The sequence below is a fragment of the Brugia malayi genome (assembly GCF_000002995.4).
Source record: "Brugia malayi strain FR3 genome assembly, contig: Bm_v4_Chr2_contig_001, whole genome shotgun sequence".
NCBI lineage: Eukaryota > Metazoa > Nematoda > Chromadorea > Rhabditida > Onchocercidae > Brugia > Brugia malayi.
The window spans coordinates 9,793,434-9,815,836 of record NW_025062476.1 but is presented as its reverse complement, the minus strand read 5'-3'; the positions used below and the strand labels follow the sequence as shown (position 1 = coordinate 9,815,836).

General features: G+C 33.2%; 5 protein-coding genes across 6 annotated transcripts; all 5 read left to right on the top strand.

The window, feature by feature from the left end:
* Positions 1-568: 568 nt before the first annotated feature.
* Positions 569-1,625, top strand: Bma-rps-18 (40S ribosomal protein S18, putative; the record flags this gene model as incomplete). Its single annotated transcript, XM_001900809.1, has 4 exons — positions 569-670; positions 842-1,030; positions 1,141-1,213; positions 1,525-1,625. 4 exons carry the CDS (start codon positions 569-571, stop codon positions 1,623-1,625), a joined length of 465 nt encoding a protein of 154 aa, XP_001900844.1.
* Positions 1,626-2,123: 498 nt separating this feature from the next.
* Positions 2,124-4,619, top strand: Bma-arp-1 (Beta-centractin, putative; the record flags this gene model as incomplete). Its single annotated transcript, XM_001900810.1, has 7 exons — positions 2,124-2,298; positions 2,430-2,554; positions 2,668-2,903; positions 3,326-3,503; positions 3,616-3,753; positions 4,235-4,333; positions 4,440-4,619. The coding sequence occupies 7 exons, from the start codon at positions 2,124-2,126 to the stop codon at positions 4,617-4,619; spliced, it is 1,131 nt and encodes a 376-aa protein (XP_001900845.1).
* Positions 4,620-6,356: 1,737 nt separating this feature from the next.
* Bm9815 (Uncharacterized protein) lies at positions 6,357-10,818 on the top strand (the record flags this gene model as incomplete). Of its 2 annotated transcripts, none has more annotated exons than XM_043079100.1 (11): positions 6,357-6,463; positions 7,000-7,406; positions 7,688-8,704; positions 8,835-8,944; positions 9,062-9,158; positions 9,282-9,414; positions 9,499-9,541; positions 9,674-9,735; positions 10,066-10,177; positions 10,335-10,448; positions 10,663-10,818. In XM_043079100.1, the coding sequence occupies 11 exons, from the start codon at positions 6,357-6,359 to the stop codon at positions 10,816-10,818; spliced, it is 2,358 nt and encodes a 785-aa protein (XP_042935034.1). The 2 variants fall into 2 exon arrangements, with proteins under 2 accessions (XP_042935034.1, XP_042935033.1); XM_043079099.1 differs by having other exon boundaries at positions 9,273-9,414.
* A 1,209-nt stretch (positions 10,819-12,027) lies between these two features.
* Bm11236 (Uncharacterized protein) lies at positions 12,028-19,544 on the top strand (the record flags this gene model as incomplete). Its single annotated transcript, XM_001900812.2, has 19 exons — positions 12,028-12,240; positions 12,477-12,725; positions 13,066-13,244; positions 13,475-13,646; positions 13,723-13,881; positions 14,010-14,114; positions 14,275-14,376; positions 14,497-14,589; positions 14,808-14,960; positions 15,164-15,308; positions 15,393-15,610; positions 15,692-15,820; positions 16,289-16,449; positions 16,783-16,921; positions 17,075-17,278; positions 17,671-17,898; positions 18,183-18,378; positions 18,942-19,162; positions 19,377-19,544. 19 exons carry the CDS (start codon positions 12,028-12,030, stop codon positions 19,542-19,544), a joined length of 3,234 nt encoding a protein of 1,077 aa, XP_001900847.2.
* A 949-nt stretch (positions 19,545-20,493) lies between these two features.
* Positions 20,494-21,964, top strand: Bm2571 (FAM18-like protein CG5021, putative; the record flags this gene model as incomplete). The annotated part of the gene is made up of 5 exons (XM_001900813.2): positions 20,494-20,573; positions 20,888-20,996; positions 21,099-21,224; positions 21,426-21,662; positions 21,908-21,964. The coding sequence occupies 5 exons, from the start codon at positions 20,494-20,496 to the stop codon at positions 21,962-21,964; spliced, it is 609 nt and encodes a 202-aa protein (XP_001900848.2).
* Positions 21,965-22,403: the final 439 nt, after the last annotated feature.

Below are 22,403 nucleotides of genomic sequence, written 5' to 3'. Positions count from 1 at the left end.
CAGCAAGAACAGTGTCAGGTATTGTCCACACATTAACATGAGCAGTAATTGCAGGTGTGGTGATGGTGCTCTGACAAGTTTGTTATTTTTCTAAATATCGAGATATTCCCTCCATGTGAGTAGGACCTTTTTTCTCGTTCTGGCAAACATATGAATCCAGTATTTCTCAGACTTCGGTAAAGTTACTTGTTTGTTGGTTGATGTAATGCAACTTGTTGAGTTGTTGTCTTTTGACATTGAGATGTTATCTCATTTAAAAAAGAAACTTCAGCACCATAGAGTGTAGTAAATTTAATTACAAACCAATAATTCACCCTTCAACTACAGACTTTCTCCAACAGTCGTTTGTGCATATCAGCCCAGTAATTGGTGGTACGAATGTTTTCACCGTAGAGTCGTCGTTGTGATTTAAGGTGGTAGCTGGATATTTTGTAAAGCAATGGTTTACAAACCGTAGGAATTTGTGGGATGAGTTGGTGATGGTGGAAGTTGGTTTTGTTCTTCTCGAGATGTGATGTGATGCTAATGATTGCTACTGTGTTGCAGGAACGGAAGAGAAAGGTGCAGGATGTCGTTAATAATACCGGAGAAGTTTCAACATATTCATCGTGTTATGAACACGAATATCGATGGCAACAGGAAAGTACCATTCGCACTCACTGCTATTAAGGTAAATTTTATTGTGGATTTGTTTACAAGTTTGTTTCTGGCTTGATCGAATAGCTGTCATAGGGCAATGTATAAGACCGTCAGATACGTTGACGACTTCGGTAAACAATCTTCGTTTAAACTTGCATGAAATGATATGTGTTGTGACTTGCATAAAATGTGGTGGCTTTAGGGTGTCGGCAGACGTTTTGCATTTGTTGTTTGCCGAAAAGCTGATATTGATATTAATCGACGTGCTGGCGAACTATCGGAAGAAGATCTGGAGAAATTGCAACAAGTAATGCAAAATCCCAGCCAATATAAAATCCCGAATTGGTTTCTGAACAGGCAGAAGGATATCAAGGATGGGAAGTATTCTCAGGTTGCCGCTACTTTTCAATTTTTAAAATTGAGGGTTTAAAAAAAAAATTACAGGCTGTGGCTATTTCTTTATTAAGTGTGTTTTCTGACAAATTTCATGCTTGTTTTCAGATGTTGTCTACATCGCTTGATAATAAGCTTCGTGAAGATTTAGAAAGACTGAAGAAAATTCGTCTGCACAGAGGTACAGATATATTTATCAGATCATCTGTTTGTTGAGACAATTACATGTAGAAAAAGAAAGGTGATTTTCTTTGGAGGTTGAGATCATGTCAAGGTTTGTTAGCCTTGAAGAAAAACATAGTCATTCTTTGAAATAAGACGCGTAGTTCTTTGGTTAAACAGATTTTAGCTTAAGTCTATTTAGTATACCAACATGTCTCTTCATGAAATGAATTGATGGCAGTGAAAATTGGCGACTTTACAAATCTTATAAGGGGATTGTCATTGGTTTGAAGATTTTTTTATCTGATTTAATTGTCATGATATTTTAAGGGCTTCGACACTATTGGGGACTTCGTGTACGCGGACAGCACACTAAGACAACAGGTAGAAAAGGTCGCACTGTTGGTGTGTCGAAGAAGAAAGGAGGTTAATAAAACCGCAATATATTCTTTTGTCCTGTTTTGACTAAATGAAAGACTGTTATCGAATTGTTTTGATTTTTACCACTTGCTACGGAATAAATTTTGTTAACATTGATTACAACATTGTACAACTAATTAGAGCTATAGCTCTCAACCATTTGTGTTTATATACCTTTTATCCAGTGTTCAAAAACAGAGGAAAATAATCGTTTTGTATTTTACCGTACTAATGTCGATAACCATATGTGCATTATTTTAACAAGTAGACAGTTAAAGAAGTGACTTAGTTGGATTTAAAGTTTTCTCACAGTCAAACTGTTCTGCCAGAAGAGAGTTGAAATGCAGTATTGATATTATATATTTGACTTCACTTAAATGTCATGATAACTCTGAATGTCGTTGGTATATGAAATCTAGCTTATTTGGTCGTTTTATCAATTAAACGTGTGAGAAAGAAAATTTGTTTGCTAATATTTAATATTCCAAAGTCTTTCGGCAGGTTAAGCCATGGATTCCTATGATGTAATAGCAAATCAACCAGTTGTTATCGATAATGGGTCTGGGGTAATAAAGGCTGGGTTTGCTGGTGACCAGACGCCAAAGTGTCGTTTTGCTAATTTTGTTGGACGACCAAAGCATACAAGAGTAATGGCTGGTGCTCTGGAGGGTGACTTGTTCATAGGTAAATTTTTTTCGTTTTCTTATATAAAATATAATTGCTGCCGCTTATGGTCAGTTTTACTGTCAACGGTTTGCAGATTTGCTTTTTGCTGTTAGCTCTTGCTTTCTCCAATTTTTGTAAAACTCATTTAGGTCCGAAAGCACAAGAGTATCGAGGACTGCTGTCGTTGAAATATCCAATGGAGCATGGCATAGTAACGGATTGGAATGACATGGAACGCGTATGGCAGTATATTTATAGTAAAGATCAGTTGCAGGTATGTTAATTTTTCATATTTCAATCTTTACATTGTCCTTCTTTGTTCTGAACAAAGCGCTGTTTTGTTGGTGAATCTGGTTGGTCATGTTCACAGTGCTTTTACAATTTCAGATATTCCCAGAAGAACATCCAGTGTTGCTTACAGAAGCACCTCTTAATCCACTTAAAAACCGAGAAAAATCAGCTGAAATTTTCTTCGAAACTTTTAATATACCTGCACTGCACATCCAAATGCAAGCTGTGCTTTCGCTTTATTCAACAGGTCGTACAACAGGTGTCGTTTTAGACTCAGGAGATGGTGTTACACATGTTGTACCTATCTTTGAGGGTTTTGCTATACAGCACGGGTTTGTTTTTTCTGGATCAGTTTTCGATTTATTCTGTAGAGCTTCAATAGTTCTCTTTTCTCAGCGGATCAACTAGCAAATATATTAAAGCGATTTGTGTCATGAGTTGAGAAACAGATAGTGGAATATGCGATTAAGTCGCTTACACAAGTCATAGTACTTTTGTAGTTTTTATAGTATCCTTTTTAAAGAAAGAACTTTGAAGTGTACTGTAACGTATTCTAACATCCTGAACTGAAATAAGGCTTAATAATATGATATATCCTGAAATAATCTTAATAATAACATCCTAAAATAAACTTAATCTTATCTATGACTGTGACTTCTCGTTAAACTATTCTTAATATTATTGGTAATCGTTTTTTATTATCTTCAGTAATGTCTTATTTCTAACGTTCTAAGGGTAAGTATGTAAAATCTAGAATTGAGAGAATGGATGTCGCAGGACGAGACGTGACCAGATATCTTCGTCTCTTACTTCGCAAAGAAGGAGCTAACTTTCATCGTTCATCAGAATTTGAAATTGTACGGGAAATTAAGGAAAAAATGTGTTACATTGCTACAAATGCTGCAAAAGAAGAAAGTAGCGAAAGCGAGAAAGTACGTTTCATTTTGCCTATTATTCTAGTAGTTGTTAGGATAGTTATCTTTAAGTATGGTTTTTGCAACACTGGATTAATCATTTAGCGACTTCAGTGTTTTCCTAATTCAGACCGCTTATAAACTGCCCGATGGTTCGACACTTGAAATTGGACCAGCAAGATTTCGTGCTGCTGAGATACTGTTTCGGCCAGACATTATTGGCGAGGAATGGCCAGGCATTGCAAATGCTCTCGATTTGTCCATTAGAGTATGCGCTTCAACATAATCGTTAATTTTTGTATCAATTCTTCAATGTTATACAGTGTTAAGTTTGTAATTTGAGTAATGCTACTGCCTTTAATGAAGTGAAATAACTATCTTGAAAATGAAGGAAAATATAAGAACTCATGAAATTTAGAAATCGGTAGCTTTTTTCGAATATACCTTAGCAGTGATTTCACGCCTTATACTATTTTCTTTTTTTTTTTTTGAATGCAGTATAGTTGCATCGCAGTAATCGTAAATGAACGTAATAAGAGATCAAGGTTATATTTTATTTCTAAACTTTGAAATTTTAGTTAATAGTAGTTTGTCTTCAGAAAATTTCTTGGGTAGCTCTAAGTTTACTGCTCGATTTATACCAAATGTTAGACAAACAGGATGAAAGAGATTGAATATTGCAGTGTTTAGAAGGAAATCTTTATTTCATTTTACTGAATATAAAATCCTTTTTTCTTTTTTTTTTTCAGCGTTGTGAAATAGATCTGCGGAAAAATCTGTATAGTAATATTGTATTAAGTGGTGGATCAACCATGTTCGCTGGATTTGGGGATCGATTATTAGCTGAAGTAAGTTTTGCCAAGCATGTACTACTTCATTCATCAGTATTTTGTTCAGCAGGATTAATTTTTCTTTTTAGTGAAATTCTTGGAATAAAAATCTCGTTGATTACAGACGCGTCGTTTGGCACCAAAAGACGTGAAGATTCGGATATCTGCACCGCAGGAGCGGTTGTACGGTACATGGATAGGAGGTTCAATTCTAGCCAGTCTTGATACTTTCAAGAAGATGTGGGTTAGCAAAAAGGAATATGAAGACGAAGGGAAGAAAGTGCTACATAGGAAGACATTCTGAGTGAATTATCTTAAAAACGGTGCAAGATCTATCAAATGCAATGTTGATCTTTCGATATGTATTCATGTATTCCACTCCTCTTCAGTTTTTGAAATTATCAAATGTAATGTTTCCTATTTTGTTAAGCAATTGAGATGAATGTATAAATTATAAATCACAAATACCAGGAGTCGTCGTAGGTAAGGTTAACAATAGGATTTGCGAAACAGCACTTTTTTTTCTTTAAAAAACTTCTTGTTTTTTCCAACCTTCTCAAGATTTTGTGAAATGTTTCTTTATGCTTACTCCAGTTATTATTTAATAGAAAGTCCTTTACTGCACATTCTTTACAATACAGATCTCTTGTTTCATACCGGTGAAAATACAGTAGATACAGCTTCTTTTATATAAAAAATTTCCGAATATTGCTATTGTTTGGAAAGTATTTATATCAAATGGTGATCTGCTATTCTGCGTCATCTTTGACAAAGTAGCATTTATGACCCCTTTTCATATAAAGGTAATCTGTCAGCAGAGTTTAATCAAACTGTGATGGGAAATGGTAGGATTTTCAGGTAGAATCTTCTCGAAACTCGCACTGTTGGAAAACTAATTGTATAATTCAAATGTGAAATTGTGTGCCAATGAGTGGGGTTTGGGTAATCGTCCATTGTATATATGTTCCGACTGATGCTTTCATTTTTTTTTATTCACTTTACGTATTATTTTTGCCTGCGTTTTGTTTATTTCACTGCTTTAAGTGTCTGGTAAAGCTAGGAGATCGGTCGAACGTTGACTGATTGGAAACTTTCGTTAACAGTTCGAATGCATTTATATGTGCTCCTGCAATTGAAGTAGTTTGCTCCAAAACTTATTGCTTAAAATCTTGTGGTTATTTTAATATCTGCCAAATGAACTGCTTATATTTCGCATAAAACTTTCTAGTCGAAAGCTTTTTAGATAATGTTTAAATTTTGAGGTTGTAATCTCGTAGAAAAAAAAACTTGTATTGGTGGACAATTTTCCCAATGGACAGGAATTTGTGTGCAAAAATGTTCTAGAATCAGTGTTGCTTATGTGAGCATAAAACAGTTTGTTTGAAGTTACTAAATTCTATCTGACATTACTCACAGTTAGTGATATTCATGGATCTAATTAGTTTGCAAGATATTTGTGAACCAGTGACAGAATTGTAAACTTTCTCAAACTTTGAAATTAATATTCCAGCATCGTCTATTGAAGTGTTTAATCGTTCTAGCTAATGTTAAAAGTTTTTCAAATTACTTCAACATTAAGACTGAAGCAGCTGAGAATCCATCTGCTAGTTGTTTTGCGTGGAGATGCAGTCATATTTTATCCGGTGTTAGAGCAAATTGTTGGCCATTTTTTCAGCAATAAAGGCAGGAAATATTAGATTCTCCATTAATTTGTAATTAAGCAATCTGATGAACGGCCGGTGTTACGGCTCATTCTTATTTCGTTTACCTCATTCATTAATGAAATTACGGTTCTTGAGCACTAAACAGGTTTGTGAATTTCTGGATTTATGACATACATTTGGGATTTACATAGTGAAGTGAGATTTCATTAAAAGAGGATCGAAATGTCAGTCTAAATCTGTTTACATGCTTCGTTGCTCAGGTTAAAAAAAACAAGTAGATCCCACATTAGGTTTTCTATGCCATTAAATTTTCCGTGCTTTTTTGTATTTCAATCTATCAAGAATATTTGAATTTGTAGTCACAGATTATATCGTAAATGGATTCAAAAGATATCAATTTCTCACCAAAAAACGCTTCGTCACTAAAGAATGTAACAAGAATAACGAGACCGACTAACAAATACAAAAGTGATGAATCGAAGAGGTATTTGATATTAAGAGTGACTGCTATCTAAAATAGCAAACTAGTCAGTTCGAATTTCAAGCAAGCTAGACAAAACTGTACGAATACATGCAGTCTCTCTCTCTCTCTCTCTCTCTCTCTGATAACAGTGCACTTTCTATTACAATACTTCTAATCACAGTTTTTTGCGTCTTCATAGTGCATCATGAAATGGCCAATAGTCTATGAAATTGAAGCTCTTGAGGTGACTTTTTTCAACCGCTGTTGTCAACGGTTATGTTACTGTGCAATCAAAAAGTGTAATGAATTGAGTGACGTTGAAATATGATCCACTGTCAACTGGACCATACAGTAGCTTCTAAAACAGTCACATGATTCTGCTCAACATATTCAGAATCATGCTTGCATAATTAAAATTAAAAGGATGGTATTATTGCTTGAAAAATTGCGTATTTTCTTAGGGTTGCAGTTAAATGTGTATCTTGTTCTCATAATATTTGATCTCAACATCAATTTTGCAATTTTGCACCCATATATGAAGATTCTTTAGTTTCTAGGATCTCTGTAGATGCAGATAAGAAGCGTAAAAGACAGAAAAGGAAACACCGTAATCTGAACTATAATTATAAAAGCTCCGGGAACAGAAAATATGAAACATGGAAAAAACTTAAAGATGTGAAGAAGGCAGAAGTGAAACAAGAAGGAATTCTAGATGTAGACAAAAGCAGGAACAAGGTTCCACCGGATCAAATGACAACAAACGGGAAGTCAGAGTCAAACGGGAAGTCAGAGTTACCTACAACAAATAATCATTCAGAAGAATCTCCTCACGAACCTGAAACAAAGCACAGCAAATCGAAAAATATAAGTGGTAATTTGATCAGGAAGAAAAAAAATAAAACAGATGCTAGTTCAACAAGAAATGATCCAAAACAGAAACACAACAAAAGGCATCATGGAACAGGTTGTGAAGGGAAACAAATGTGTAGAATTTCATCTCCTTATTAAACACTGTATTCTTTAGTGTATCCAATGCATTTATAGTAGTTTTGTATCCGAGGATATGAAACAATTATGGAGCTTTGATATCGTATTTAACTTTGCGAATTAGATAGCATTTATATGAACTGCAAACCGTCTGCTCCTCAAACTAGGATTTCCATTGTGAATTACTCAACTTTTTCAGGCTATCTTAAATATAATGATGTCAACAATTATGATTTCTTTTTTTTTTTTAATTTTTAGGCATTAAGGAGAAATCAATCGATTCAGAAATAGCGGAAGGGATTGATGAAAAACCAGATCCAGCAATCGATAAGACAACGAAAACGGAAGTAGCAAATACATTTAAGCAAGGCATAAAAAAACTTGTTGAGTTGAATTCTAAAAGTAGTTCAGTGAAAGATTCAAAAAGAGTCAATAAATTAAGAAAAGATAGAACAAAGAAGAAAAAGTCAGAAAAGGAATTAGCAAAAACTGAAAAAACTTCGGGCGCAAATAAAGCAAAAAGAACGACTGTGAAAGAGAAGAGCTTAAACGGTTCCGGCACAGATTCGGAAAGTATCACTGGATCAGAAAAGAAGGAAAAGAAAAAGAAGGCGAAAAAATTATGTGGGAAAAAAGGTAGGGATTTAAAATCTTCTGTTAAATGTCGAAAGTCGTCGCAGAAGATCAGAATGAGGGATGTGGTTCTGAAGGAAAAAGACAGAAGTATATCTGGAAAACAATCAGAAAGTATCAGCGAATCAGCAAAAAAAAAAAAGAGAAAAAAGATTAAAAGTAAAGAAAGAAAAACAAAGAAGCTTTCTGGAGATCTTTATGAATCTGAAAGAATTAGAAATAAGAAGAAAGCCAAAAAAGGCAAAAATACTTCGAAAAGTATGCGTGAGCAGTGTAAAATAAAGAAGCGTAAAGCAAAAAAAGTGAAAAGTCATCATATTCATAAAGGAAAGGATGAAAATGAAATTAATAATAAGAAAATTAAATTGGAGGAAGAGAAGGAAAAAATGAGAGGAAGAGGCATAAGAAAATCTAAAAGTAATGAGAAACTTAATTTTCATAAAAAAATGAAACGAGTGGATGAAATCTTGAAATCAGGAAGTGAAAAGGAGAACAAAGAAATGGAAACTCAGGAAAAATTAAGCTCCAGGAGAAAGATGGGAAAGAGAAAGCGTGAAAGGGAGACTCAAGAAGATCAGAGAAGAGAGGACAAATCATCGGAAGTTACAAAGAGATCCATTTCTATCTTTGCAGCATTATCAGGTAACAATTTGACTTCATTCACTTCGCCAATAACACCAGTAACGGACATTTCAACCCCTCCAGATATAACGGTTTCTTCTCCGGTGAAATCGAATATTTCAATTCCTTGTAACTGCTGTGTCACTTACAGAAAAAGAACAATCTGACGATAATATCCAACAAACCGATCAAAAAGACAGTCCCACTGGTGAGGAAAAAGAACAAATGGCAGCAATCGAGAAACAATCACAACAGAAAATGGTTAGAATAAAAATGGACGTTAAGTCCAAAAAGCATAACGTTAAAATAAAACTCAGCAGCGATACCTGAAAATGATGCATAGATATAAAAAGGGAAATCACATATGTTTTCATTCAGAAAAAGCATAAAGTAAATGATATGACAACGCCGAAACGAATTTCACATGGAATGAAGAAAATCGAAGAGTCAAATAATGATGCTGCTCAGAGACGAGGTATGATGATATCATTGTCTAAATTAGAAATTACAACAGCTGTAAAGGAGTTAACAGTAACAACGGTTGTAGGCAACAAAATAGACTGAAAAGTAACAATTTAAACCTAATCAGAATCGTCAGAGGAACCAGCAGTAACGGTGATGTCGAATAAAATCAAGGAGAAAAAAGTGATGGGTGAGAGTAGCCCATCAAATGTGGTCCTGTCCTCAACAAGTGCTTCAATAAGTTGTAGTGATCAAGATGCAAATTCCAGGTATGGTACCACGAATTCAGGAAATCATTAGAATTATTACTCATTATTCGAAAAATAATTGTTGAATTAACTAGGACGTTTCAGGACTCCTGATGAAGAGTTAGAGAGGAAAATGAAATTTAAACAAGTATGATTACTTTTGTTTTTTTTTTTTTTTTTTTTCAATCTAAGCGTCTACAATTTGATTTGAAAAAACAGCTTGTGGCTGAAAACTGTTTCTAGAATATAAGCCTAATTCATTTTACTTCTAAGTATTCAGGAGTCCGAACAAGTGGTAGATAGCAGAAAAGCGACAATGACCGGATCTCCTGTTTATATGAAGTACATTCCTTTTCTTGAACAAATTAGTTCTCTTAAATAATTATCCCGAAATTTTTCATATTTTTGAATTGAAAACATGTTATCTTTCAATGCTTTAACTTTAACAAAATCGCATGCATTCAGTGTATAACAATTACGATGCTACATGAAAATACGTTTTATTGAAACCTCAACCGCCAGTAATAAATTTTTTTTTTAAATTTCTCAGATGCACATCGCATTTTATTTTAAACTGCTAGCTTCTTCCATTAAGAAAGCAACAGAAGAAACTTTATTTTCCTACTATGCATGTGCAAAAACTTCTCCGTTGGGAGTTAAATTAAATTTTAGCCCTGAAACAGAAGATAATGAAGCAAATAAGTCACAGGAGCGATCATATGTTGATGGACTTGTACAGATTCGAACTATTCTCGAGATTTATGGGATAGATGAACAGAAAACAGTAATCAGTTTTTGATTAGGAATGAAAGAATTTATTCATATTGTTTCGGATATTTTAAATAAAATATGCTAATATCATATATAGTAAATGTTGGTTTTTAAGAAAATTCAAGGAATTCGAGTCTGTAATGTTTGATCTAGTCTGCTTATTAATTTAGGAAGCGTTTAATAAGTTGTTGGACGAAGATATATCAATGACAGAAAAAGAAATTGCTGCAAATTTGAGGAAAGCAGTTTGTGATTTACCAATGGATAAAGAACTCCTCGAAAAAGTCTTTTTTTTTTTTTTGAGAACTAAAATTTCAAACTTTATCCGTATTAAGATGGCAGCCTTTCACACAATCTGCCAAATCCATTTATTTATTTATATTTATTAAGATGACAGATAACTGATAGACAAAGACTGATCATTTTAAAGATGTCTTAATTGCCGCAGAATATTTGCCATAAATTACAAGATATAATCAATGTACTCTTTTTGTGCAGGTACTCAAGAAAATGCAATTCAGTGGCCTGCTTAGGAAGCAAGAACATGAAATGCTGGAAAAGAATTTGGTACCACAAGCAGTAAATGAAAGTGTCACAATTGCACTACTTGCGCAAGTGTTGCAGCGACAAAAACTCAAGAAATCAATTTCCTGATTTCGATATCATATCATAAACTTATTTCAAAATTCCAGTACTACCAAACTGTACAATTCTAACATCTTCTTGGATGAATTTATAAACCAATAACACATAATAATCGGGAAAAAAAAAGCAAAATCCACAAAGATGAAAGAAATGATATACTTTTATGACTGTAACTTTTTAAAAACAGAAGGAGAAGTATGACTTGATAACATCAATTTTATTTATATATATTAGCCAATTTATTTACACAGCGAATGAACTGGAACTGGTAAACAATGGTGGACCATGACGGGTTTTTCTTTTCTATGTACGTATGTGCGTGTATGTATTTTTTGTATGTATTATTCCAAAATTATTGTATTTAGGAATGTTGAATGAAATTGATATGCATTTTTCTTGACATTAGGATTTAACTTTTTGCCATAAACTAATTATGTTAGCATAGGATGGGCAATTCAAGGGTTTTCCTTTCGGGCCACCTAATAACAAAAAAGGCCTGGTGGTTGAGGCGAGGCGGTGGTGCATTTGTTCACTGTGGAAGGATTACTTCTCTCTTGGGTTGTTATCACGAAGGATATGGGGAGGGTACGGGGAAGAGCCTATTCTGAGCTAAGAAGACGATGGTATAGGTTTTAGATATTTTTAGAAGGTGCACTTATTTTTATACATATACCTATTTTTCTTTTTTATAAACCGATTAAATGGGGTAAGTTCACTGATTTACCTAACGCTCTTACACGATTTCCACCTTAGCATGTGTTCACTGTACGTCATAGTTCTTAGACTGTCCTGTTTCGCTATCGTTTCATAACTTTTTATCATGATTCACACTATTCGTGAGACTTTTTATACTCTCACGGTTGGAAGATACAAATCTTAGAAGTGCCGAAGTTTTCAGTATTTCATGTTGTACTTCATGTTAATCTGTTTCTAAAATGATTTTCTAAGACGCAATATTTACTGCAAAATAAGGATTTCGACAGAGAAAGTTTTTTTTTTTTTTTCAATTGCTCATATTTTTATAGGTGATTGATTGTATTGTGTACGTTGTTGATGTAATGGAAACAAGGGGGACAGGAAAGGCTGTATCATTAGCTACAGTTGGAAATGTTCCTTCGATTTATCATATTTCTTCAAACAAAGTTTTAAGTTTCGAAAATTATGATCGACAGTAAGCGGTAAGCTAGTTGTCGGCATTTATCAATTATTTACAGGACAATGTTTCCGGCATATGATCGGGATTCTCCTCCACGTCATATTGCTCCACTCGATGAAGAAAACGATTTCAGTGGTCGTTTTGGTTCGTTTGCTTCTAGATCAAAGAAAAAATGTGAAAATAAGGAACAACAGAGATGCGAACGTCAGGAAAGAAAAGCAAAACGAAAAAAAAAGCTTGAACGAGAACGGTTGTTATCGCAGCATTCTATCAAAGTAATTGTCATTTTGGTCTCTTGCAAATTCGTGAAAGAGCTAATGTATTAAAAGGACGATTCATAATAGGCAAATTAAGGTTTTACTGTATTCATCAGGTGTTAATTACAACCGAATAACCAACCCACCATCTTACTGCAGATGATTTATAGACAGTGACTACTTCAGCTACCAACATGTGGAATGCAGATATGCTACGTGAATTGTAAATCAAATATGTTTCTGCTATTTTACAGATGGTCGGCATCAATTCTGATGATGAAAGTGATATCGAAGTACCTTTAGACTTCATGTCTGTTGTAAATATTAAAGAAAAAAGGAAGCTAAAACGCTCATCAAAAGAAAAGAAGACGAAGAAACGACGCAGACGGTCCACTTCATCATCTTCATCTTCCAAGTCATCAAATTCATCCAGAGACAGTACCAGTTCGAATTTAAGCGAAGATAAATATAATGCGCGACTTTCAGTTCCGCAAATACTATGTGTTAGTTTTAGAGCTAATTGTCTTCACTTTGATGTAATCCCTTTTAGTTATCGTTTCAACTAATACAATATCGTTATTGAATTTATTTACTCTGTTAAAATGCATACTGGGAAAGATGGTATGATGATGTCAGACATGACGTATATATGTTTTTGACAATTTACTCAAAGATAGCATCTACATAATAAATAGTATCTGTTAAATAATTTTCCTCTTATTTCTTTGATTTCCAGTGATTCAATTCAAAATCACCTGACTTAATCTTCAAAAATAAAAGTTGGTGTCAGATTGTTATGAGTCACACATCCAATTTTTTTTTGGTAAACCGAAAAAAGTTTAGGCAAACCATCGGTGGAGTTTTATGATAAAGTTCGATCCGTCCAACGCGAGATCATTCATGGTGATGGATTTAAAAGGTGATCGTTCTAATGTGCATTACGAGTCTTTATACAAAAGTGACGTAGCACAGTATGAATTTTTATTGAAGAAAGTCCTTGGTGGTAACGAAGTTCTTGAAAGGTAAGTATTAGAATAATTACCTTCAAATTATGATTCTTTGCTTATTCATTAGGCAATTTATTAACAAGGAAGAGAAACTGAACGCAGAGCTGTTGAATTAAATTTGAGAATCTTGAATTATCTAGTTATTTCTAATATTGTCGTTTTCTATCTACTTCATCTAAATTCATAAAGGTAATTTCTTATTCATTCTGTTTACAAGAGTTACATGTCACATTTTCTGTTTATAGGTTTCGTTTTGGTACTTCTGAGAAGAAGGATAACTTCCAAAGATACTTCAGCGATAAAGTTAGGAAGACCTGGAAAGAAGAACCAGAACGGTTATGGAGGACAAAAGAACTAAAACCTTTCACAGATTACATTGAGCTCTCTAAATTTGCTTTGTCAGAAGATGATTTGAAGGTAATGCAATTTTGTTATATAATGATATAATTTCTGCATTTTTCATGTTTTTGTTATTTTTATTTCAAAAATTAAGGATGAGAGTGGAAATTTGAGCTTGGAAAAGTGTAAAGCAATTCAAGGTGGAAGATCTTTGATTGAGGCCACTGCAGAAGCAAGAAGTCGAAAGTATAATGCGGAATTAGGAAAAGACCGATATAATATTGAATTGTGGTTGAAATTCTTGGCAGTTCAGGTGGGGATTATCATTTTATATGTCTTTTTTCGTTAAATGAATTTATTGGTTGGTTGCTCTTCACATGCTATTTTCGCATTTCTCTAAATATCACAGTAACTGCTCTGATGTGATTAAGTTTTTTTAAGGATGAAGTGTTTTTGGCGCAAGACACTCTGGAAAATAAAAAGACGAGGGATGAGCGGCTTACGAATCGTGAGCTCTTTGAACGAAAAATGAGCATTTTGGACAAGGTAATGGAATGTTTTATGTCTTTGCTGCTATTTACGAATAGCAATGTTTAATCTTAGTTTTATTGATGGGAATTTATGTGTGTTGTAATGAATATTTTGCTCATGCTACATTTATTCCTTTAAAAATCGGTGTTATTGCAAGCACTAAAACTACTTGCAGGCTGTTTCTTTTAATTTCAACTGCGTGAAACTCAAACTAGAGCGGCTAAAAATTGGAATGCATTTATGGGAAGAGAATGTCTTAAATCGCGAAATTAGAGATGTTAGCTTTTTATCTTGATTATATTTCTTACTTTTAAATAACTTTTGTTGCACTGTGTAATTAATATATTGCTGCTTATCAATAATTACTTTCAATATTCTGTTTACAAACACTTGTCAGGTGGAGTTCAGACATGTCAATGATCCAGAAATGTGGAAAGGCGTACTTGATCTTTTGGAGAATGACACGAGACGGTTCAATCTTGCTAATCAGGTTTGCATACAGATGATTCTGGAAAAACCTTTATTGAATTGAGCTTAAAGTATATATATATATTTTTTTTTTTCATATAATTAGGGAAATGTAACGATTGTTTTCTTTTTTTATCTGATGTTAATCACCCTTATTTTCACGTCGTTATTTTCTTCATTTAGCCAGCTCAATTTTAGAGATTTTTTTTAATTATCATACTTTTCTAACCAATGTTTTAGTGTATAAAGATGAAAGTATGTTTGGAAAAACTTGATGAAATACGGAACGGTAAATTGTTGTCACACAAGGCACTGCCGAACACTGAACAATTCATGGCATCTGTGATCCTTCGTAGAATACGTCTTCTGTGGAAATGTGGACATATTGAAAAGGTAACTTAGTGTTTTATGAGCAATTCTACTTTTCAGATTTCTTCTCAGAAATAATTTTCTTAATTTTTATGTTTTTATGGTGAATCAGTTTTCCTTATGTTTTTCATTATTTTTTTCAACTTGTTTACAAAGAAAGTCGTGAAGAGGAAAAGTAAAGTATAAGTTTACACTACTGTTTTCTTTCTGATAAATCGATATTTCAGGCAATTGGGACGGCTCAAGCTATTTGCGAATTTAACTTATGTGTTCCAGAATCATTTAGAAATGCGAAGTTGGAAGATAAACGAAAACTTTTCGAAGCTTTCTGGGATAGTGGAATCGCTCGTATCGGCGATGAAGGCGCAGAAGGTTTTCAATTTTACTTCTGCTTTCATTCTCAAACTTCTAATATTCGACGATGTTAAGACTTTTAACCTCCACTCTTAACTTTAGGATGGGCGAAATCATTAGAACACTTAAAGAAAGGAATGGTAAAAACAGATCTGTCGATGTGCGAAGAGGAACAGTTGGAATATGACAAAAAGGAGACTGAATTATGTAACAGAGTTGGCTCAAATGGTTTAAAGTTACCTTGTCATCTTGTCTGGATAGAAGTAGAACGTCTACGAACGCAGTATCAGTGGAGGCCGATCAGAGATTTAGGCGCGACGGTATGCTTCACATAGATGTCTGATGTTATTGCAACAGCTAATGGTTTTTTTCTTTGCTTTTTTATTTTATGATAATTACAGTTTGATGACAGAGAACGAGTTGTGACATTTCAAGATGTTGAGGATGTATTGTATGTGCTTAGTCCTTCTGTTATGTTCGATCTTTTCTGCAGCATTTTAGAAGAATTTGGAGCACTGATATATGGTCGGGTATGCGAATATCTGCAGTGATCTTTAGTAACATTAAATGACTCATGGTTTATGGTTTTCTTTTCAATTCCATTTCGCAAAAATTATTTAAATGTCAGTATGCTGGCATTCAAGAAAAGCTTACATATTAAGGTGAGCATCGACTATTTATTGTATATCAGTTTTCACATGTGATATGCTTTGTGTACTAAATCAGAGAGAGATTGAATTTTGATCAGTACAATCTAAACAATATACCAGTAAAACTTTAGTAGCACTAAAATGAGGCACGAATGAATTTTGATCTCTTTTGTTATTTGATGCGCGAAGCATATCACATGTGGAATTTGATATGCAGTAAATATTCGTTGCTCACCTTAGTAGCTTTTAAACTTTTCTAGAAGAGGAAGCATTGAATTTATTCTTTGGAATTCCGATTTCCCTTGACGACATTCTCTTTCATTTCGAAACTTTCTTCTATCATTTCAGGACTCAACTTTACCAGCTAACATTATGCATGAGTTTGCCATTTTTCCTGATCTTTCTCTGTTCTTGAGGAATTTTGAAAAATCAGTAAGCAGATTTTTCGAGCTGGCTTCCAATTACATGGAAGAGAAACGTGATTTATTGCTGTCATCACAACTTATTACGTATGCTTTATAATTATTCATTATCAGAATTGTTATATTTTCAAATTCATCCCAGTTGCTAGTTCATCTTGCTGTATATTCTCAGTTTTCAATTTTTTCTACTTTTTCTTCACTTTTCTAAATAACAGTGGTTATACAATGAGTGACAAATTCAAAGCTTACTGGTGGAAATAATTTTGTCGCTTTTAATATCGCTAAAATCATTTCTGGGAGTTCGAAATCTTTTCTTTCATTTACTAATAATATCAAAGAATGTTTTATTTGCTCTTACATACCTTTGATATGTTTTATTTGCTTTTGTATGCTCTTTTGATTCTTTGATAATTGATTTAGATATCTTAATTTCCTTAAAATGGATGGTGAGTTGAATGAAAAAGTACGTTTGAAGAAATTTCGAGACGAAGCGAAAAGTATATGCAATATGAACAACAATGTTAACAATGTCTCGCTGATGGCAACATTTGCAGAAAAAGTATGTTTTTTTGGATGTATTTTTGGTTAGGCTTCAATTCTTTATCTCAGAAATTAAATGCATATGAGTAGAATTTTAGAAAAAAGGCAAGAGCATAATAGTAGCGTTTATTTAGTGAGAAAGTGGACTTATTTGATAGTCTGTGTTGTTTAGATGTATGAGTTGGGAGAAAAAAACGTAGCAAAAGTTTGTGCTAATAAATTCCTCATGACAAATATGTGGGGTGAAGGTGAAAAGGTACGAGCAATTTCGCTACTTCGTATGGCTATTGTATATATATCTGCAACTGATGACGAAACCGAGAAGCGGCGCCTCATTGCGAGTTTCATATGTGAAGGAAAACCTATGGTTGATGTGGTAATTTTAAATTTGAAAAGTGTTACTAGATTGCAATTGCTTTTGAATTATTGTTTAGAGCATTTTCTAACTCAGTAACTGTTTTTAATGTGATTTCGATTTGTTCTGTAGTTATTACTATAGCCAAATTAGAATCTGTTTCGTCACTGTTCTTTAATTGGTAGCCGTTCTTAATGAAACTTGTTTCGTGGTCTATGCAGATTGACAAAATATGGTGAATAACTGTGCTTGGCATACTAAAAGTGATGCATTAGTTATATTAGTTACTGCTTTTAATAGTGCGCTGAGAACTGAGATGTTTTCATGAATGTATGAATGTAAAATTAAGCAGATAATGTACAGTTGATGTATAATCTTCATTTAAAATTTCTTAAAACACTGTATAATTTCAGACAACAGATGCAGAAAAGATTGAAAAAAAAGTCAACATTCGTCTCCATAATCTTCTGACAGCTAAATACACGGGCGAAACATGGGAAGGCTCTGTAGTTGATCTCGTGGCGTCACTGACTCTTCTTTTTGCATATTATTATGCTGATAATAGCAAACGAGTACACAATTTGAAAAAATGCTACGCAACTTTATCTGGCATCATGAATACTTCACAACGCAGATTTACTGTTCGTTTTTGTCTAAGATCAAAATTACCTTTATTTTTATTAAGCAAGGCGAATGTTGGCATGATCTGGTAATAGGGGCATTTTTGTAAAATACTAAATATAAAAGCTATGTTTTTAAAAGCAGGAAAATAGCTCGATAAAGTAATCGATAAAGCATTATCTGAGGGATTTAATTATTATATATATATTTTAATATTTATCATTAGTAAACTTTTTTTATTGAAAACCTGATCTGGCACGGTTTAACCAGCTCGTCTATTTAGGAATTAATGCTGAAATTCTAGAGAAAATATCTGGAACTGTTGCGAATGCATGTCACCAGTAATCCATGTGAACCTCAACGCTTGTTAGTAGAAGCATCTATAATGGCTTATCAAAAATTTCCAACAGAGATATCTTTTTTGAAGACTTATATAGACTGTTGTGCTGTAGGAACACGTGTCATACATTTAAGAAGATTCCTAGAAAATGATGTGGAAGGTATGATTTTATTTTCGAATGATATTTTTGTCTTGAAGTAGCAGATATCGAGTTGATTAAATGAAATAATTTAACATTAGGCGTCGGCAGTTTTCAGTACCCATATAGTATATCTGTTCATGTTTTAATAGAGAAATGAACAATCTAGCTTTCTCAGTCTCCAAGTTTAGTTTCTGAATTTTATCCTGACGTAAGTCTGGACAAATTGAAAATTTCATCCTTCACTTTAAACGTTTATATTTTTCTCTGATTTTCTTATTATGATATTTAATCATAACATGGAACAAAAGGAATTTCTACGTTAAATCTTCCTTTGATCAACGTTATCTTCTTTATTTCATCGTTTTCTTTTTTTATCATAAGGTTGCTTTTTCCCATGCATTTCCAAATTTGATTTCGAAATATAGTTTTTTCTCTCAGTAGGTCGGTCAGTTAACATGTATAGTGAACATTTTTAGTGTGGACCTTTAATGGTTCGCAACATGCATTGTTTGATTACAGTTTTAGAAATTATTGAAAATGTAGTTACCTTACATGCCTAAAGTGAATTTAATTCATTTTAGATTGGCACACAAATTACTGCCTTGCTTTTGGTTCTGTATACCTTGAGTTATTCCGGCACAGAATGTTGCTAGAGACAAATGATTTCCAATCGCCTGAGCTGCATCGTCTTAGAGCAGCTGTGAAAAAGTCAAGTGAGCGTATCGGTCACCGTGATGATGTTTTTTGGCGATTATTACTGCTTATCGAGAATGAACGGAAAGACATTCCACGTGCACGCGAGGTTCTTCCACTTTCTAGATTGATATTAATATTTTTTATCGTAAAATTATTCTAATCTATATCTATGAGTTAGTCTTACAGTTCTCCATAAACTTAGTTACAAATTTTCTGTTTCTTCTTTATCACTTATTTTTGGTGGTACTAAAATGATGCTTTTTAATTGTAAAAATTTCTTGAATTAAACTTTATTGTTGAATATATATTGTTTTTTGAAGGTGTTCTACCTAGCATATACTGAATGTCCATGGTCTAAATCACTCATTATGGATTACAAAGACGTCAGTGCTGGTGAGCATGAGAAATTACTGGATGCACTAGTGGAAAAGAAGCTAAGGCTCCGGTGTGAGCATGAAGAAATTGCTATATTATTGGATATGAAATGAACAATACGGCAAATGAATGGGATTTAATTGCATTAACTTGTAAATAATGCGGTGTAATATAAAAATTGTATCTTTAAAATGACATTATACCATTTTTATTCCACTTTTAAAGCTATGATATGATGCTGTGGAAGCTAAATTGTTTTAACGACATAGGATTTCGTTATCAGTTTTTATGATTTTGCTTTGTTAGTTTTTATCATTTTTCATTTATTTTACTTGGTAACCCTACAATTTGAAATTTACTTTCTGACGAAATGAGATTGGGAAAATATCAGAAAATGTATTATGTTCAATTCTGGTTTAAGTTTATCCAATGTTATTGTTCCAGGACAGGGGGGATTTATCAGATCTCACATCAGATTATTAGTACTAGTGTTTTGATGTTCTTTTTCGAGACGTCATTACTCATTTCTCAAGTAATTTTTCAGCAAGCAAGTAATTTTTGTTTTTTGTAATTGGTCTTATAATAAATTCTCACATGAAGTTTTGGTTACTATAGTTTGTTTTCAAACACTGCACAAATTTCTTCCACCCTGCCGTTTTACTTGTACATTTATTATAGAGTTTTTCACTTCAACTAACGAAGGACGAAATAAAGACATGTGAATTTGAGTTCTTCAATTTTCTCGGATTTTGATTTAATTAACGCTTCGCCCTGTTTCTTGTTTTTTGCCTTTCAACTATTTTAATCTTTCAGAGGGGATCAGAAGAGACGCAAGAGGTGTTAAATTATGTTGGTCTTTTTTCCTTTGTAAAGAGTATTTGGTTACTGTAGTCAGTAATTTTTGGGTGGAACGATAAAGATTATCCACCGTTGACTAATGGCCATCAGTCTTTGTTCATGTCATTACAGAATGAATATTTCTTGCGAAGTTTTTTTAAGGAGAAATTTTAATAGCTGTGCTTAAAAGTAAAGTCTTGCTTAGCTTGTTTTCAGGAGAGAAGTATGGCTGCGAATTTTGACTCGAAATTGAATATCTCTCAAGGACAAGGATTTGTAAAATCCGGAGTTCAAAGGACATTTAGGTATAACCGTTGTCAAAATCTGTTTTTTTTTTTTTTTTACATCGTGTGTGTATGTGTGTGTGTGGAAAATCAGCTATATATGAAGAGTGTCTGTCAGTTGCGATTCATAGCAGATATTGTGGTATGAAGAGGAGACGGATTTCGTATTGCCTTACTTCAGTAGGGCTTTCGGATAAGAGCAGTATAAATGAACGAATTATTATTCCAGATTAATTCGCAAAGATGCTGATAGCTTATTCTAGACCACATCATTTCTGAATAATAGAAATAAATAGTTACATTAATGGAAAGTTCATCTTTGTATTTTGTTTCAGCCATCCATCCATTGTATTTTCTCATGTGATATTCCGTTCAGCCGCTATTTTCTTCTATGTTTTTGCGTATTTCTTCACAGATTCTTTTATTATACATTTTTTAGTTGTTGTGAGTTCTTAAATCCTTTTTGATTTCTTCGTTTATTCTTTCCAATGAATAGAATACTTATTTTTTTACAGTGCTATGGCTATTTTTTACTGCTGTTTTCAGCTCACTTTGTTATCTATTGATTTTTGGACCGTGAAAAATATAACTGGACGTCTTCTTGTCGGTCTTCGTTGGTGGAATTTCGTTGATGTTGAAGGTAACAATCATTGGAGATACGAATCAGCAAAGGTATGATTTTCAAGATAAGTAGAAAAGTTTTGTATACAAATACTGATGGTCGATTTTTTGGGCTGATGATTGGAAAAATGAATTTTTCCTAGACTAATTCTGACTTTTGTTTCTTCTATATACAAAAAGTCACCTTCTATAAAGGTGAAGAAGCACATTCAGTTCTCTACATTATAAAAATATCATTAAAAATTGTTATAGGATATGTCCCGCTTTGATGCTTTGGAACGACGAATTTTTTGGGGTGCTCTAGTCGCAGCACCAGCTATGTGGACGATATTAGTATGCATTGCTTTTGTAACCCTAAAATGGGAATGGATGGTGATAGCTATAATGGGTCTATTAATGAATGGAGCAAATTTATATGGTTATTTGCGGTGCAGATGGGGAACTGCCGATGAATTCACCAATTATATATCCAAAATGGCATTCCTTTCAGTCAGTTTCTGATTTTTTTTGAAATTAGTTTTTATTTCTTCTTAAAGAATTAACTTCGTTGCTGATGTAGACTTGAAAATTTATAATTGCAATAAAAAAGAAAAAATTCTTGTTTAATTCCCATATTTTTATTATTAGTTTTTCTTTACCTTTTGTGAACCCAGCTATTTCCAAAGATTTGAACGGACAGCTCGAGTTTATAATCATTTTGTTGTACTGTTTTACCGCGAATTCTATAATTTTAGGTCTTATCAAAATCAAATGAATCCCAATCAAATCGTCAGTCATCACAAATTGTTTAAGTTGGATTACATTGTTCCATATAAAGATAATTCTAAATTTCTTGCCATGAAATTGATTATTTTTGATAATCATATTGTGCAAATCAGTTCTAATTTGTGTACCTTATTTATTTATTCTTTCTATATTAATGAAGAATTTAATTTTCTTGTGTAATAAAAAATTACTCATGTTTCACTACACCGCTTCAAAATATAGTACAATCACGATTTCATTTTTATTATACAAACATAACAGAAAGTCGAAATTGTTTTGTGAGTTAAAATAATCCACGGCTATTTTGTCTGGATTGCTTGATGCCAGTTGATCTTTTAGTGCTTCCATAATAATTTTTCGTGCTATTGCAAAGAAATGAACATCTTCGATTTTTATACTATGAAGAAACCTTTTCTACATTAATATAAATAAAATAACGAATGAAGAGTTTGTGTGCATTAGAGG